Genomic DNA, 17,940 nt, shown 5'->3' with positions numbered 1-17,940 from the left:
AACAGACCAGAGCAGAGACCTGCAGGCAGAACAAAACCATAACAGCAGGCTCAGAAAGCCAGCAGGGCAGCCAATAGAAATGCATGGGGCAAACTACTTCCTCTACTACAAATCAGATTAAATGTGATCAAAAATCTTTCCCCAATTCAGTCAGGTTATCTGTCATCAGGTCAATGAATACAGACTAATAGTCATGGATTAAGCATTTTAAGAAATGAAAAAAAAAACACTGAGCTTTGAGAAAAAAATTCTCTGTTTATTTTATTCACTTCAAGCCATGAAAAGCACGATGTTACAGGATATCAAGAGGAACGAGGAAAACAAGTACAAAAGACAGCAGAGATTTTTTTTTAATTCCCAAACTATCAAGACGGGTAAGAAAAAATAGCAAGGTATACTAAATGGACAAAAGTATTTGGCCACACCTGTTAAGTTTTGAATCCAGCCTTGTCAATCAGACCCATTGCCACAGGTGTTTAAAATTAAGCACCCAACCATGCAGTCTCCATTTGCAAACATTTGTGAAACCAATGGGTATTTCTGAAACACGTTTAGGAACAACAGCAACTCAGCCACGAATAATGCTTCTCTCTTTGGTGTTTGGTGGAGGAGGGGTATGGGGGGTATGGGGCTGTATTTCGGAGTTTGTTGAATCTTGCAGAAAGCCTTCCATATTAAGTACTATGACCAATATACCAAAAGGGAGGGGGCCAAATACTTTTGTCCATATAGTGTATATCAAAAGAGTTACACTTTGACTTTAACAATGAAAATGTGTTACATTTCATCCTAAAACTACTATCTATTAGAAAACAAACCTTAAAAATCAATGATAGATAAGTATTTTTTTTGGGGTAGATACACCAAAGCAGAAGGTTTGGGGTTTAGTTACTCTCTGAGCTTCTTTTATTTCAGAAAACCCACCAGAAATACAGTGCTGTGAAAAAGTATTTACATGATTCAGATCATCAACTTTTTATATTAAAGACAACCAAAGTAAATACAACATGCATTTAAATGATGATTTCATTTTTTGAGGGAAATAAAACCATCCAAACCTACCTGGCCCTATGTGAAAAAGTAATTACCCCCTAAACTAATAACTGGTTGTGCCGTCATTTGTAGCAACAAATAACAGATTAGAAACAAAGTCAAAGTGGAAATGGTCCCAAATCCATTTCGGAGGCTTTGGGACTCCAGGGAACCACACCAAGAGGCGTTATCCACAATGGGGAAAACTTGGAACATATGTGAACCTTGCCAGGAGTGGCTGGCCTACCCAAATTACTCCAGAACAACATCTAAAGACCTGCAGGCCTCACTTAACTTGGTTAAGGTCAGTGTTCATGATTCAACAATAAGAAAGAGGCGGGGCAAAAATGGAAGAGTTCCAAACAACACAGAGGCTCGTCTCACATTTGCCACCAACATCTTTATGATCCCCAAGATTTTTGGGATAATATTCTACTCACTGACGAGACAAGAGTTGAACTTTTCGATGGTTCACGTCCTGTTTCAATTGTTGTAAAATAAGACACTGTTATGTAAGGTGGTGGTTTGAACCCAGTATACAGAGACAGTGAAGCAGTTTTAACAGGTTTATTGTGCAGGTTAAGGTGCTCAGGTAAAGGGGAATCCACGGGTCCAGGGAGAGTGACGGCAGCGAGGGAGAGTGCTGAAGCTGGGCTGCTGTGCGGCGGTGAGTGAGGCACTGGAAGGGAAAGAGGAGACACGTTAGTAACAATTCCACAAAGTGAAGCACTGGAAGAATTCACAATTGTTCTCATAAGAGTGTGAGCCTGGAGCTGGCGTTTACCACAGGAGAGTGTAGACAAAACTCAGGCACTGAGGAGAGCTGCAGCAGGTCTAAAGTAGGGAGCGTGATTAACAACTCGCTGCAGGTGTGGATCTTCTTCTCAGCAACCGGGGGGAGGGGGGAAGGCCTCAGGAAGAGCAGAGTGAAGTTTGCAGCCAGCACAACGGATACAGGAAACCAGAAACCGGAATTTATCACAAAAATGTCACAAGTAGAACATAAAACACAACAGAAACATCAAACTTGAGGTCAAACCTGGTGGTGGTAGTGTGGTGGTCTCAGATTGCTTTGATTTTTTTAGGAACTGGGTGACTAATTGATGCACTAGTGGATGGATCCATGAATTCTGCTCTCTACCAAAGAATCCTGGAGGAGAATGTGGCCTCGTCAAAGTCTGGACGTAAATCAGATTGAGATGCAGTGGCGTGACCTCATAACCCTCCAATGTGGCTGAATTAAAGCAATTCTGCAAAAAAGAGCGCCTAAAGTCCTCCACAGTGATGTGAAGGACTCACTGAGAGAAAGTACAAATACTTGCATGCAGTTGTTGCCACCAAGGATGGCAAAACCAGTTATTAGGTTTAGGGGCAATTGTTGTTTTACATGTGGCCAGGTAGATTTGGATGTTTTTGCAGAGTGGGTCAAAAAAAAGTAAGAAAGAAATCAGGAAGCAGGCAACGACGTTTTCACAACACTCTGAAGTGGTCAGGTTGGGTTTTGAGATTTCTCCAAAACACAGATAAAATTAAACTTGTCATCATCAGCCTGTTCGACCCACTTCCCACTTTCTTTTTCCATGGCTGCAGCATGATAGCATTCATTACTCAACTCATTGGATTTCCAGTTGTGATAGCAGACCAGATGGTCATTAATCCAGATCCACAGATCCAGAACACAGGTGTAGCGCAGTCCCAGCCACACGTGGGAGGTGGAGGCGTCCTTGGCTCTGGCTTGGACCCATCTCTGCTGGTGAGGGTTAGTGATAGAGACCAGGTCAGTGTAGTTATCTCTGCAGTAGTATAAGGCCTCCTCCCAGGTCTTGTTTTCGTTGATCAAGATCAGTTTGTCTGTTATAAAAGGAAAATACACAGAAAGCACAAACTTAACCCTAAAACACTGGTATGCATATGAATACAGCAGATATCAAATAGATCCATATCATTTACTGGAGAGAAAGGCACCAAACTCCCTTTGGGTTTGTTGTTCTAAGCTCTTTGTTCACACTTTGCTCCACCTTTCAGTCACTGACCCTGCTCTTCTGCTTCATGGCTAAGTTGCTGTTGTTCCTAAATGCTTCCACTTTCAAATAATATCACTTACAGTTGACTCTGGAATATCCAGCAGGGATGAAACAAAGATGGCAGCCATGACAGTACCACGCTTGAAGCCACTGAGCTCTTCAGAACAACCCCCTCTGTATCACTAATGTTAGCAAATACAGATTGCTTGATTTTATAAATTGTGGGAATGGGTCTGTTTTATACACATGAATTAAACAATGAAAAGGTGTGGCCAAATACTTTAGTCTGGATAGTGTTTTTCAGATTTCTCAGGGTTAAGACTGAGAAAATATAGAGACATCCAGTCTTTGAAAGCAGTTCCAGAGCAATGAAAGCTGACAAAGGTTATGTCATCTAGTAGATAAATAAATCTAAGTATCATCAGCATAAAGGTGCTATCCTGAAAATGAATGAACAAATACAAGAAGAAGCAGCAAACTTTTCAAAACAGTGTTATGATTTTTGTTTCTCTAATCTTTTGGTGGATCTCTGTTTCTTATGGAAAATAAAAGTGAGTCAGACCTTTGCACAACTTACCATTGTAGCAGAAGAAGGGTTTTTTCTCATCACAACCATCAGAGCCCCATTGTCCAGATTCGTCTAAAACAGTTGCACACTCCTTCCTGTCGATTCCATCCTTGAACAAGCCCTGATCCCAGTTTCTGAAACTTGAGCTGTTTCCATCTGACCAAGTCCAGGTGTCTCTGAAGAGCCCCAACCACAACTGAAGAGACTCTGAAAGTTTCAGAAATGTGTCATCCTTGAAAATGTCGAGTCCACTGGCCAGATCGATGTGATGTTCCCTGCAGTAATCCTGAGCCTGGGTCCAGTTCTTCTTCTCAACAATCCGTGTGAATCTTCCATCAGGATGATCTTCTCCTGAGGATGTTGACAAGAAATACTCAGTTTTCCTCAAATCATGGTTACCAGCAAGTGAAACAATAATTCAAGGTACAAAAGCATTTCTCCAGAGCAGTATCAGGTATTTAATAATTCAAAGAGTTTCTATGGATGTCCCAACAACAAACTGATCCTGTGATTTGGATCTGCCAATACTGATCATATTTTACATTTTGGTACAGCAGCTGGTTTAGCAGTTAGCTTTGTAGCGTTCAGGGTAAAGCTGTGTATCTTCACTGGTCTAACGATTTGATTTGATTAATTTTATCTTGCCAATAATTTAAACCATCAGTGTCACACACTACCACTGTCAAGACCTAAATACACCCAAAAACTTCTTAAATAAATATGATGATTCTCTTGGTTTAGTTAGGGTTAACAGCAGGGTCGCCCAGAAGAGGGGAAAGGGGAAAGCTTTCTGGGGCCTATGGAGGTCAGCAACATCATGGTCCACTGTAAAGTTAAGCTGTGATAATAATAATATTGTTTAACCTGAATAATCACCACTCTTATCAAAGCAAAATAAATCTTTTTTATTTGTGCTGTAGCACAATATAGTCTTTTTCAAAATGTAAAAACCTTTTCATAAAACACCTTACCCTTTACTAGTGATGATAACGATGTGGATGGGCACAGGAAAGTAATGTTGGATTTCAACAATCTGCACAATTGGCAGGATGCCAGAAATAAAAGTAGAAGAAACTGAGACAACTTTTTGGAAACGGATAGAATAATTGTGAAAATAGCCAAAAAAACATGAATGAATATGGGCAAGAATGCATTTAAATGGTAAAAAAAATGCATAAATGGGTTAAAAGTGGCTGGAAAAGACTGAAAGTTGCAGAAATGGGCAAAAACTGGCAACAGTATAACCTTGCAAAGCAGATGGATACGCCCGTTTCCTTGTTTTTCACTGGCGAATCCATCTTGCAAAGCTCCCATCTGAACCGTTTGGGCCCGGTTAGCCAGTGACAGGACCAATCAGTGACAAGGGGCAGTACTTTCAGGCACGGCAGTGTAGTGACGTAAACGAGCAGCAGCAAGAGCTGGTGCAGTTATGGAGGAAGATATTAGCGTGGATGCTACTAAAGCACCCGTTTTATCAGAACTTGACAACATGTCTTCATGAAAAGAAGAACAAAGATCAGCAGTGAGTTATTTTCTTTTCAAAAACCACAAAAGTCGAGTACTTACATGTCTATAGTCGCCATGTTTTGCATAGCTGCACATGCGCCGCTCGATAGCAGCTACGTCACGTGTTTTATTGCTCTGTTTGGCTCGTGGAGATGTAACAGACAGAATCACACTCCAAGTTTTTTTCAAATGCTCTGCCTTTTCTCAAACGTTTCCTATTGAAGCTTTCCCAGATGGATGTGTGAAACAAATCCATCTAGCGTGCCAGGTTAGCAACAATGGGTTAAACAGATAAAATGGACAAAGAAATGCTGCAAACAGCGGCATCATGGGCAAAAATGTGTGTAGCACAAAAATAAAATGGCAGGAATTTGGTTGAAGTGGCAAAAATGGATGAAAAGCTTCAAAAATGGGAATTAAGGGGCAAAATTTTTAAATTGAAGGCTAAAGGAGGCAAAAGTTGCAAAACAATATTGAGGAAACGGGCAAAAAGGGGGAAAAAGTGGCAAACAGGGACAAAAATTGGCAGAATGTTGGAAAAAAGGGTGAAAAGCAGCGAAAACACTTGAAGACTAAAGGAGGAAAAAGTTGCAAAATGATGTCAGAAAAATGGGCGAAAAGTGGCAACAATGGGTTAAATGCCAAGGTCCACAGATCAGCTGGGCCCCTGAAAAACCCAGAGAGTGGGCCCTCCACAGGTGTGATTCACTGATAACATCAGTACATATGTTTTGGATCAGAAGTGTTGCTGCTAGCGTCCTGGCTAACAGTTACCTATTTGGACCTGAAAAGTGTGTCAGACTCCTACTGGGCTCTGATGGATTTTTTTTTTTTTTTTTCGGTGCAGCTTTTTAACCCCTTTTAGACACAATTTCTGCACACTATCGCTACTTTTGACCACTTTTGCTGCCCTTTAATGCCACTATTGCCTCTTTTTACCATGGTTTTGTTATTTATCATCCATTTTGACACTGTTTTGTCTATTTCAGTAAATTCTCTCTGCCACTTGTAAACCATTTTTGAGGCCTTTATCCCACTTTTGACACTGTTTTGCCATTTAAAACCCATTTTTACTATTTTTCATCCCCTTGATGCCACTTTGACACATTTACGTACATTTTTGCCACTTTACCCTCATTTAAGTCACTTCTTTATGCCACTTTTATCCCATTTTTTTCTGTTTTTAACCAACTTTTGCTACTTTTTGTTTATTTTTGCCACTTTTGACCCATTGTTGCCGTTTTGTTTTACCAACTTTTTGCCCATGTTAGCCAAGTTTTTGCCAGTTAAAACGCATTTTTGCCCCTTTTCCCCCAACTTTTTGCCTCTTTGTATGACTATGTAAATATTCTCCAACTTAAACTTCAACTTCAACTTTATTGTCCCCTAGGGGAAATTTGCTTTGCAGGCAGGTAAAAAACGTAGAACATAGGAAACACAGTCACATGAGTTTAGAAACAACACTGAAATGGGTTAGTACACAAATACTCTGAAGGACAACTGAGGACAGAACCATCATTACAATGTAGTGAGAATTAAGTGTATCATAGCTGTTCACTTTTAGAGTTTAGATTCAGTTGTGTGATGGCTTTATTTATAAATGAATTTTTCATCCTGTTAGATTTACACTTAGGTAATCTGAGGGTAGAGGGTAGGAGCTCAAATTTAGCATGTAAGGGATGGTCAGGACACTGTATGATGTCCTGAGCCTTCGAGTTTACCCTCCTATAAAAGATTGTTGACAGGTCAGGTAATGTGACACCAGTGATTTTGCTGGCAACCTTGACCACATGCTCTTGCCTCTTTTTATCTCCCAAGGAGAGGCTGCCAGACCAAGAGATAAGGGCAAATGTCAGGACAAATTCAACCACTGAATGATAAAACATTTCCATTAATTTGTTGCTCACACCAAACTGGTTGAGCATCCGCAGGAAGTGTAATCGCTGCTGTGATTTCCTGTAAACAGTGTCTGTGTTTTCACCAAAGAAAGCTTACTGTCAACAACCACACCAAGGTATTTAAAACTGGTGACGTGTTCCACAATCTCCCCATTGATCACAGTTAAAAGTGGTGGGTTGGAGTTCTTTCTAAAATCTATACACATGTCCTTGGTTTTTGTCACGTTCAGGTTTAAAAATGAATCATGACACCAATGAATAAAATCATCCACCACTGGCCCAGTCCATTAAAGCTGTCTCAAGTTTTTCTGATTTATTTTCTGATGTCCTGGTGTTTGTGCACATCATGGTTTAGCTGACATTACTTTACAAATGGTTTAGTTTAATATGCCCGCCCACATTGTTAACATTACCAATATAAGCTCATTCTGTTTTAAAGAAAAAGGGTTTACATTATGAAAAAGGCTACATTTCTATTGCAGTATAAATAAATGAAATCCTTCTCTTTCTTGCTTTGATCAGAGTGATAATTATTCAGGTTCAAAAATATTATTATCACAGCTTAACTTTACAGTGGACCATGATTTTGCTGACCTCCATGGGCCCCAGAAAGCTCTCCCCTTTATCCCCCCTTCTGGGTGGCCTTGATGACAAGTGAGGGAGATGCCGCCCCACACCATCACACTGCCTCCACCAAAAGATGATACTCAGCACTTTGACCCTACGATCCAGCTGCAGCACCAGCAGCAGACAAGCTGAGGTACATCTGATTAGCATTCATTATAATCACACTTCAGAGCTTCACAGGTGATTAGCTTTAATGTATTTTAGATGATAAATGTTTGATGATAAATGTTTGAAAATGATCAGTGGCAGATCAACTGGGGCATCCTGCATTTAGCATCATACCAACAGCTCTTGTTTGAATAAAGAAGAAGAAAGCTTGATAATGTGATATGTACAAAAATAAATCAATTAGAAATGTGACATTTTCTTACCATTGAGGCAAATAAATCCACTGGGAGAGCTGCACCGGTGATCAATTAATTTGCCGTTCGTCATTCGTACACAATTCTCATGATGACCTTCATGATCACCTGGCTCACCATCATTAAAATGCTCCTTGATATCACTGAAGTTCACCCCTGGCAGCCCTGGCAAAGACCAGTGCCACTGTCTGTTGTCTCTTCCCTGGTTGCTGGAAAGACCGATCCAGGCTTCTTTTCCATCCACCAACTCACTGAGACTCTGAGCGTCTGTCATGTCAGACACTGTGGCCAGGTCTGTGTATTTCTCTCTGCAGTATCTCTGGGCTTCATCCCAGGTCATTTCATCCTCAATAAGGTAGTACTCACAGAGGAGACAGGTGACAGAGAAACACTGGCCTAAAACCAGAGAATAGATAGTTTGGTGTATGCAAAGCAATCACAGATACAGCAGCTGGATTGGTCCTGTTGATGGAAGTAAAACTATCAAGACTCAGATATTGTTTTATTTTTTTGGTGTATAAAAATAAATAATAACACACACATGTTTATAGTACAAGCCTCAGTACCAACAACATCAAACACACTCTTTTTGTTTGAGTGGTTGCTAAAATTTTGTCCACTAGAGGGCGCAGTCTCACTCAGATCTCAAATTCTCCCTCGCTGCCATCCAACTGACACTCAGTGCCTGTCTGATCTCCACCCAACAGTTCAGCTGTACAAACCCCAGTTCCAAAACAGTTAGGACATAATATAAAATGTGAATGAAAAATAAAAATGAAAAGGGGTTTAAAAATCCTTTTTCACCTACATTCACTTCACTTTAGTTATTTTGGGGTTCAGGACTACACACATAGTGTAAATTTTAAATCTGTTCATTGTTATCGTTGTAAATGTGTTCCAAAATACTTGGGACAGGGGCATGGAATGACTGGAAATGTGCCAAAAAAAAAAAGACAAACAAAAAAAAAAACAAATCCAAAACTTAAATCCTCATTAAAAAATAAAAAGGTGATTATAATAATGATAATGATAATAATAATAATAACAATACTACTACTACTAAAAATAATAATAATAATAATAATAATTCATGGTATTCACAATATTATTAAAATTGTTATTGAATTATTATTCAAAACAACAACAACAATAATAATAATAATAATAATAAAAAACTCTTCTTAAGGTTCAGTCATTGACTGCTGCCTCATGTTTGTGCCTTACTGATGTTGCTTTGCTTCCATATTGTTGTGAACAAGCTGAAAAATTTAAGTAGTTGTAAGCAAGTGTTGGCTGTAATGAAGTTAATTTAAGATCCACTTAACTGTGTGTTATGCAGCACATTCATAAGTTTAAGGAATTTTTTTGTAACTAACATGCAATTTATAGCCACATGCAGCAGTGAGAGAACAGGTATGATCATCACTCACCGATCACAATGAGCAGAAATAAACTCTTCATCTTCACTCTGATCGATGGACTGATCCTTTAGTCTGCTGTAAACCAAGTATAAACATTAACTTCAAAGAGGGTACAAAAAGCAGAATGACAGGAGCAGAGACTTGGGGGTAAAAGAATGGCACGAATACAACAGATACAGTGGGTGTCACTACAGAAAAACTATAATGCCTAAATTTAAATGCATAGAGGGACAGACCTCCATCATAAATGTGAGATTTAAGCAAATCACATTATCAATATGAGAGTTATGTTGACTTCCTGTCAAATGGTGAGATGACAAAATAGTTGCCATCGCCAGTCAGTGGGATGAAGAGTAGGATGAAGTTACTGAGGCCTTTGTATCTGAGCATGTTTGGGCTAGAATAATGGGGAGAGGAGAGCTGGTAGGCCCCTTTCGGGTTCCTGTAGGTGTGAAACTCACCTCAGCAAAGTATATAGAGTTTCTGACTGACCAGTTTCTTCCATGGTACAAAAAGAAGAACCGTGCCGTCTATAGCAAAATTATCTCCATGCATGACAATTCACCATCTCATGCTGCAAATAATATCAGCCCCCACTACATCCACTCCATATCCGGCATCAAAACCATCAGACAGCAACACCGAGCAATAGCCATCAAGTATATTTCATCAGCCTCACAAAACCCCGCCCTCAGTTAAACCATCAAAGAAGCTCATCAATCAGTCAACACCCCTCTGTCACTTATCCTTCAGTTTAAAGAACCCCAGCCTCTGATCACTGCTGCCTGAGACAAAGCATTAAAATTTAGTCTAATAAAACAAAAATCACAAAAAAACAACAAAAAACAAAATCAATGAAAAACAAATTAAAAAAAAAAGAAAACCAAACAAAATCCAAGCCCCCTCCCCGTTTTCTCTCTCTGTCTCTCCTCCTTATTCTTTGGAGCATCCTCAATCTAAGGAGGCAGTTCACATCAAAACAGCAGCTCTGGGAGGATATTCTGACATCTAGCAAAGAAATTCAAGCAGAAACTTCAAAAACTCACAAGTTCAATGGATGCAAGAATAGTGAAGGTGATATCAAAGAAGGGCTCCTATGTTAACAAGATGTTTTTGATTGAAATAGCTTTTGATTTCAGTAAATATGACCTCCTAATGCTGAAAATTCAACAAATGACCATTTTCAGTTCTTTTCAACCTATAAAATGATTTGAAACTCTATTGTGCATAATAATTAGAAACAGTGCATTTTGAGTTTTTTTATTTTGAAAAAAGTTATCACTGGGAGGTTTGATAAATAAAATTTGAATTACGCTGAAAAATATAGACTGTCATTTGCTTTGGCGACTTAGGAAAATCAGAAAAATATCTTTTGCACAATAATTTGGAATGTGGTGTAAGTCTTCACATCAGAGCAACCGAGAGGCAAGCTATACGCAGCCATAACACACTCAAGTTAGCTTCACCATGGTTGTATTTATGGCTGGCAAATTCTAGATTTGTTTTTTTGTTTGGGTTAAAAATGTTGTAACACATAAAAATGTACTAAAGATTAATACATCAAAACAGGTTTAATTTAAGGTCTAGTGTCATAAAGTACTGCACGACAGCTAAAACAAGATTTTAAACCAAACACACCATAAACATTCAAATGACACCACAGTTCAAACTCACATGTGATGATTTTGTCTCTTAGCTTCTCTCTGATGTCTCTCCTTGAAGTGTTGATACAGATTGCTCTGATCAGAACAAAAACAGACTTTTAACTCCCCAAAACACATCAGCGTCAGTATGCAAATGTTTTTCTGCAGAAGTTTCAGTCCTCGTCACTCTGAGGAAGAATCATTAACTTTGAAACAGACCACGTCTGTTATTAGAGAAGTAATTTGAATAATACAGTGGGGAAAAGACAGACAGCCTCCTGTACAACAAGTATCCTCATAAAAAGTCATGGCTTGTTTAGAGAACAAACACGGCCCGAATTTACCTGCCAAATTTAGAGAGGTGGCATGTTTTTATTAGTGTGATCTGAATCCTTGGAAAATTCAATATTCACTAAACAAAAAGACTGACTCAGAACATAGTCTCCTACATTGGCTGTAGTGTTTACTCTGCTCTACAGGGATTGGTTGTTTTCCACAACTTTTATTGATATAATCTTTATTTAGACTTGACAATCATTGAGGATGAGCTCTCATTTACAATGAAAAACACATGATAAACAATATAGAATGTAACAAATATAACAAACATATTCTATACATATAAGGTACAATAACAAGATTTAAAAAAGGACATAATATCAATTAGAAATGTTAACCAAAGTCAATGAAACAGGTCTAATCAGAGGACAAGAAATTCTGAATTATAACGGTGGTACCTTTTATAGTACACGTTAAAAAGGTAAAGGTAAAAGGTAATGGCACTTATTGTAACCGTCAGTCGCTCCGATGAAAGTTCTGCCGCTCTCCGCTATTATGAACGCTGACTCTGCGCTTTGCATTGTGGGTAACAGTAGGCAAAGCAGACTGGTCCGATGCATATTGAGAAATTTTCCCGAATCAGTACGTCATCCGGGTATTTTTGGCATACTTCAACTTTCGCGTTTGTTCGCATACTGCATACTGCATACTACATTTTGGGCAAATCAGTACACACTGCTAGTATAGTAGGAGAATTCGAAAACAGCCATTGTATCTGTTACTGCCATGGGTTTTTGTGTTTGCTTACTTTTCTGATGTAAATGATTGTTTAGGAGACTTAAATACTGGTTGCTGACATCTTTATTTGGAACTCAATGTTGTTTACAAGTTATTTTATATTTTTACAAGTATGTTGTATTTACTTAAGAGAGAAATGTAAGGTATATTTCTAATTTCTCTTTTCTTATTTTTATGTCATTCCAACGAGCGTGTGTTGACAATAAAGAACACTTGAGGAATAAAGTGACATTTCAGTGTTCTTACTGAACACTCTCCATTGGACCTGGAATATATTAGAACCTAGCAACAGTTTAGTGCACAGGTAGCACCATAGCGTCCCCATTTCTTTCAGACAGAGTCCATGAAGTTTTTCACTGGTAAGTGCCAACTATTTTTCACCACTGTGTTCATTTCTGAAAATGATTGTGATTGATATGAGTGTCATTGTATAAGAAGTTAAAGTGCACTCAAACTTTTAAAAGATATTCCTCTTTTCTTCAGGCTCTCCACAAGTTCTCCAATGGCCTGCTTCAACATGAAGAGGAAGAACAAAACATCCCTCAGTAAAACAAAATCTATCAAGCAATACAAGGTAAGTATATTTCTTAGTAAACTGTTGAAATTTGTTATTAATATTTGTGACTGTAGAAAACTTGACCCTTTTGAGCTGAGTGTTTTATTAATAGTTTATAGTAAAAACTAAAATACAACACGAACTCCCGTTATCTGTAAGACCACATTGCTGCCATGCAGCAGCGCTGCTGCATAAGAAACATTAAAAATTGAACATCTTTCTCAAATAACATCATCTTAGCATGATTACTGCCAAAGCGAGAGCAAAAAACACAATTAAAAAGCGCTAAAAGGCTCTAGGTGGACAAGGTGTAGAAACATCTCAGCAATGATCAAGAGAATGGGGAACTAAATTTCAAGTGTTTGCAACAGGCCTGAATACTTATATCAGTGTGATATTTCAGTTTTTTTAGTTTTTCAAAAAGAGTCAGTTTTCACTTTGTTTTTTTGGGGTACTGAGTTTAGAGTAATGAGAATCAAAATGAAGTTTCAGACTGTAGCATCAGGCTGCAACATAGTAAAACTGAAAAATGTGATGGTGTGAAAACCCTCTGAATGCACTGCGTTTATGATGTTAGCTCATCTGAACACAGAGACAAACAACAACAACAGAGCAGCTGGGCAGAGGAAGGATGGAGCAACAATGACAGAGATGTGGAGCTCTATGAGAGACAGTGACCTCTAGTGGACTATTTTTCTATTACACCCCAACCTAACAGATGCTCACATGGGCTCTGACACTTCTACTGTTTGAAACACAGATGTATTTTTATACAGGGGAGCAAAACAGATCCTTAACTCTGCAGTGCCTACACCAAACTACAAAGATATGAAACCTTACCAAGGAACACAACAAAATCAAAACATTTCATTCTTTTTATTTGTAATATGCAGAGAAAATAAGCATTGAAGAGTAAAATAAAATATCTCGTTACATGAAACTACAAAAATGTTATCATTAACAAAGTAGTTTAAAACATTTTCTAAGCATCAACAAATCTTCACCAAAGAGTAAAATATTGAATTACTGTAATGAGCAAAACAACTCAGAATATCTATTTCATTTGGGCGTGGATGAGAAAATGCACATCTGATTATTTCAAGTACAGGCAAGTAGATTTGACTGGTTGTTTCATTATCTACAGCCATTTATCCCACTCTAGAGCAGCGGCTCTCAACAGGGGTGCTACAGCACCCTGGTATTACCAGGGGGGCTTTAAAAACCCTTTTAATGAAACCAGGATTTATCATGAATATGCAGATCATTAACTATACCTGCACAACTAATCAAATGGTCTTATATGCTCCTAAATCACAATGCATTTCATCCAGAGCATTTAATTTGTTTTACAAGAGTGCTTTAGAGATTTATTGTATCGACTTGATTACTGCATAAATAGGGGTGTAAATTTTTTTTTTTTTTTTTGGTTTATTTGTTTTGTTACTTTTTGGCAGAGGTGACTTAATATTTTTCCAAAGTTTTAAGGGAGCCTTGACAAAAAGGTCGGGGGGGTGGGGGGGTGGGGGGTGGTGGTACTGATTACACGGGCCCACAATAGGGAAAGGCCCTTGAGAAGCCTGCAATGAAAAGTGTGTTTTTTATTTATTTATTCTTAGTAATTAGTGTCACTTTTTAATTAACGGTGATTAAATGGATCATACAACAGACTGATATTTGTAGTAGATACAGTAAAATAAAGTACTGGGGGTCCCCTGTTCCTCCCTTTGAAAATGTTCAGTTGGTGTCATCCAGTGCTGTGAAATAATGTGAGTACATTTAATTTAAACAATGTAAAAATATTGCTCATAAACGGGGAAATTATGGTTCAAAAATACATTAAAATGCATAAGAATTTGTAAAAATGAAGCAACATTTGTTGCTTGGTTAGCTGGTTAAGGGGGGCCCTGTGTGATACTCTTTCTGGAGGCCCTAAGTCCCTAGCTACACCCCTGGAGTACACACAACATGCTTGACGACATTACTTACAGACCGGTGGTCATGTTGCTCTACCCACTGGACCAATCACATGACTTTTTTATCTGCATACTTTCCAATGTTCAAATAAGCAGACACTTCGGTTAAGGCCTCCATCAGCCACTCTGCCATAAAACCCAGATTGGTGGCCTTAAGCATCAGGTTGAAAAAAACAAAATTTAAAAAAGTAAAGGGGTTGGGAATATTTTCACATATACATGTTTCAAACAAAGGCCTCAAATGCTTGGAAACAGAATGTCAGTAGTCTTATTTGTCTAATTCCTTTAATTAGTTCTTTAGAGTGTCATTAATGTCTTCATTGCATGTCCTGGAATTAAGCTAGCTTTTGTTGTGCTACTTTCTAAGGTTGAAAAGATGGCATGTACATAACAGGCATAAGATGCTATATATTTGTATATTCAAACACACAGAAAGGCTACCCCAGCCAAAAATGTCAGGCTCCACTAAACCACTAAAACCACCACTAAAATCAAAGTGATGAAAGAATAAAACATCGCTAACAGTGTGGAAAGTTGTTTCTAATCCTTGGAGCAGATAAAGTTAAACTTTTCCTCGTCCTGCTTTTTGAACCACTGATGATCTCCTTCTTTTGCCATGGCTCCAGACATGTCACAGCCATCCATCTCTTGACCTGGAGCCCAGTTCTTGTAGCTGACCACCTCGTCACTGATCCAGAACCAGAAATCCAGAGTGCAGGTGTAGCGCAGTCCCAGCCACACGTGGGAGGTGGAGGCGTTCTTGGCTCTGGCTTGGACCCATCTCTGCTGGTGACGGTTTGTGATGGAGACCAGGTCATTGTAGTTATCTCTGCAGTAGTATAAGGCCTGCTCCCAGGTCAGCCTTTGTTTGACCAGGACCACTTTGTCTGTTATAAAAGGAAAATACACAGAAAGCACAAACTTAACCCTAAAACACTGGTATGCATATGAATACAGCAGATATCAAATAGTTCCATATCATTTACTAGAGAGAAAGGCACCAAACTCCCTTTGGGTTTGTTGTTCTCAGCTCTTTCTTCACACCTACACACTCTTAGAAGTAAGGGTTCCAAAAGGGTTCTTCTTGAAGGGCAGAAGTTCTACCCAGAACCATTTATTTCTGGAAAACCCTTTAAAAAAAAAAAAAAAAGGGTTCTTCAAGGGGTCTTTGTAAGACTAAGGGTTCCTTTAAGAACCGTTTCAATACAGAGAACCCTTTTTGGAAGAAGGAGTTTTTTGAGGGCTGTTAAAAACATGGGTATGAGAAGATCCTCACCCTATTCAAATGTTTAGCCATGTTTCGAATAGAATTTTTAATGCAGATGTATCTGTAATACCCTTATCAATTCATTGTACTTGTTCTGCCACAGTCTTAAATGTCTTTTCCATTATTTCATGCCATACAATAGTTAAATAGATACATGTATTGTGCAGTGTAGCAAAGTGGAGGGTTCCCACATTGGGTTTTGAACCCCAGTCTCTAAGACAGACAACTTCACTAACCAGCCAGCCAAAGCCAGCCCTTTGTTTGACCAGTTTCAGACCTGGTGTGGGAACCCTCCTTTGCCACAAACCAAAACTAGGTTAATAGGTTAGTCCGTCTAATGTGAGATACACTGTGTATGAGATTGAGTTGAAGGGCATTTGTCTGCTGAAGATCTTTTTTGATATTGTTTTTGGTGAAAATTTCCAAGTCATGATGTACAACACTTAACCTAAGAATACAGTGCAAATATATAATGAAGCAACACAATGTGCTCTCTGTTTGGCTGTCATAGGTATTAGATGAACAAATTTACTTGGTTTTACTCAATTTAACATATTTCCAACCTTTAGTTATTCTAAATAGATAAAACCAATGTGATTCTTTCTAAGTTTGAGTGAATTCAAATGAAACACATAAAACCAGTGAGATTTGTTTACATAACGGTTCGGTCAGTACGTGGCAGTATGCATCTGTAATGTTGTATTGTGGTCTGCAGGTAAGACCAGGTAAAACCAAAGAACAAGAATAGTTGTTTCTTTGGAGGAATGTGGACTCCTTGTTTGGAATTTTTTCTCTCCCATCCAGCATTTACTTGATACTTAAACTTTTCAGGAATCATTACTTATTCTTCTGTGTTTTGGCAAAAAACGCTGACATTACTAAATCAGATTAGTTGTTTGTACTGTATTAGCTGAGATAACTTAGTATGTTTAGTTCTTTAAGGGGAGGGGCTATTTCAAAATTTTCAAGAAACCAGGGGTGAAACAGTCAATGCATCTGTTGGCACCGACAGGCAATGCCTCCAATATGACTTCTATGTACGGTGAAACTGACGCATTGAATTACCGTGTGTCTCCATCCTACCAGGGTAGGAGTAATGAACTGCTCTTCCTGGATGCAGTAATGATTATAAAGGACTTGTCACTATTGGGAGATGTGGCGCATGATGAAAGTCCACATTTACATATTGTGGTGAGCAGTGGTAAGGAATGACTCCCAGACAAGTTGAATGACATTGACAAGCGTTGGCACAGGAAGCATATGCAGCTGTGATTTATGCTCAACCAGAGATATGCCCGCATACAGACAGGGTGGTCTGCAACATTGACCCCCTCACTCATGGTGTCACACTTCAAAAAACACTTCTCACTAAAAACATGAATTAATAAACTAAACATGCATAATAACTCCCTGTGTTGGTTCTGGATGAAACCCTTGAAATATAAAAGGGTTCTCAGTGGAACTCCCTGTGTGGAATCCAGATGAAACCCTTAGAGGGTGAAAGGGTTCTGGATTGAACCCTTAGTAAGGGTTATCAGTGAAATCACTACATCATTGCAGGATTCTTTGTAGAACCTCTAATAGAAGGTTCTGAAAGGAACCTTCCACTTATGGTTCCAGGTATAACACTTGATGTTGAGTTCAAGATAGAACCCTCCGGAAGGGTTCCAGGTGGAACCTTTATAAAGGGTTCTAACAGGAACCAAAAAGCGTTTTCCTATGAGGACAAGCCGAAGAACCTTATATGGTTCTATTCAGCACTTTTACTTCTAAGAGTGCAGTAACCAAGTAATTAAGTAATGTTTCTTATAATATATATTCAGTTCAGTTATGGAATCAGCAGAGCGTTGGCGACTTTAACGCTCTACCTTTCAGTCACTGACCCCAATCTTCTGCTTCGTGGCTGAGTTGCTGTTGTTCCTAAATACTTCCATTTTCAAATAATATCACTTACAGTTGACTCTGGAATATCCAGCAGGGATGAAA

General features: G+C 38.7%; 1 protein-coding gene across 3 annotated transcripts; it reads right to left on the bottom strand.

Moving 5' to 3' along the window:
- Window positions 1-1,370: 1,370 nt before the first annotated feature.
- On the bottom strand, window positions 1,371-11,165 carry LOC121504878 (macrophage mannose receptor 1-like). Of its 3 annotated transcripts, XR_005991488.1 has the most exons (6): window positions 11,113-11,165; window positions 9,448-9,513; window positions 8,027-8,413; window positions 3,634-3,975; window positions 1,817-2,883; window positions 1,371-1,711 (listed from the first exon to the last, which is right to left on the bottom strand). XR_005991488.1 is itself a non-coding variant. In XM_041779959.1 (5 exons), the coding sequence occupies exons 2-5, from the start codon at window positions 9,476-9,478 to the stop codon at window positions 2,522-2,524; spliced, it is 1,122 nt and encodes a 373-aa protein (XP_041635893.1). In that variant the 5' UTR covers window positions 9,479-9,513; window positions 11,113-11,165; the 3' UTR covers window positions 1,371-2,521. The 3 variants fall into 3 exon arrangements, 2 of the variants coding, with proteins under 2 accessions (XP_041635893.1, XP_041635895.1); XM_041779959.1 differs by having other exon boundaries at window positions 1,371-2,883; XM_041779961.1 differs by having other exon boundaries at window positions 1,371-2,883; window positions 9,448-9,510; window positions 11,113-11,157.
- Between the last annotated feature and the right edge of the window lie 6,775 nt (window positions 11,166-17,940).

Source organism: Cheilinus undulatus, linkage group 22 (assembly GCF_018320785.1).
Source record: "Cheilinus undulatus linkage group 22, ASM1832078v1, whole genome shotgun sequence".
Classification (NCBI taxonomy): Eukaryota; Metazoa; Chordata; class Actinopteri; order Labriformes; family Labridae; genus Cheilinus; species Cheilinus undulatus.
The sequence above is the reverse complement of the archived record's forward strand: the minus strand, read 5'-3'. Positions and strand labels throughout refer to the sequence as shown.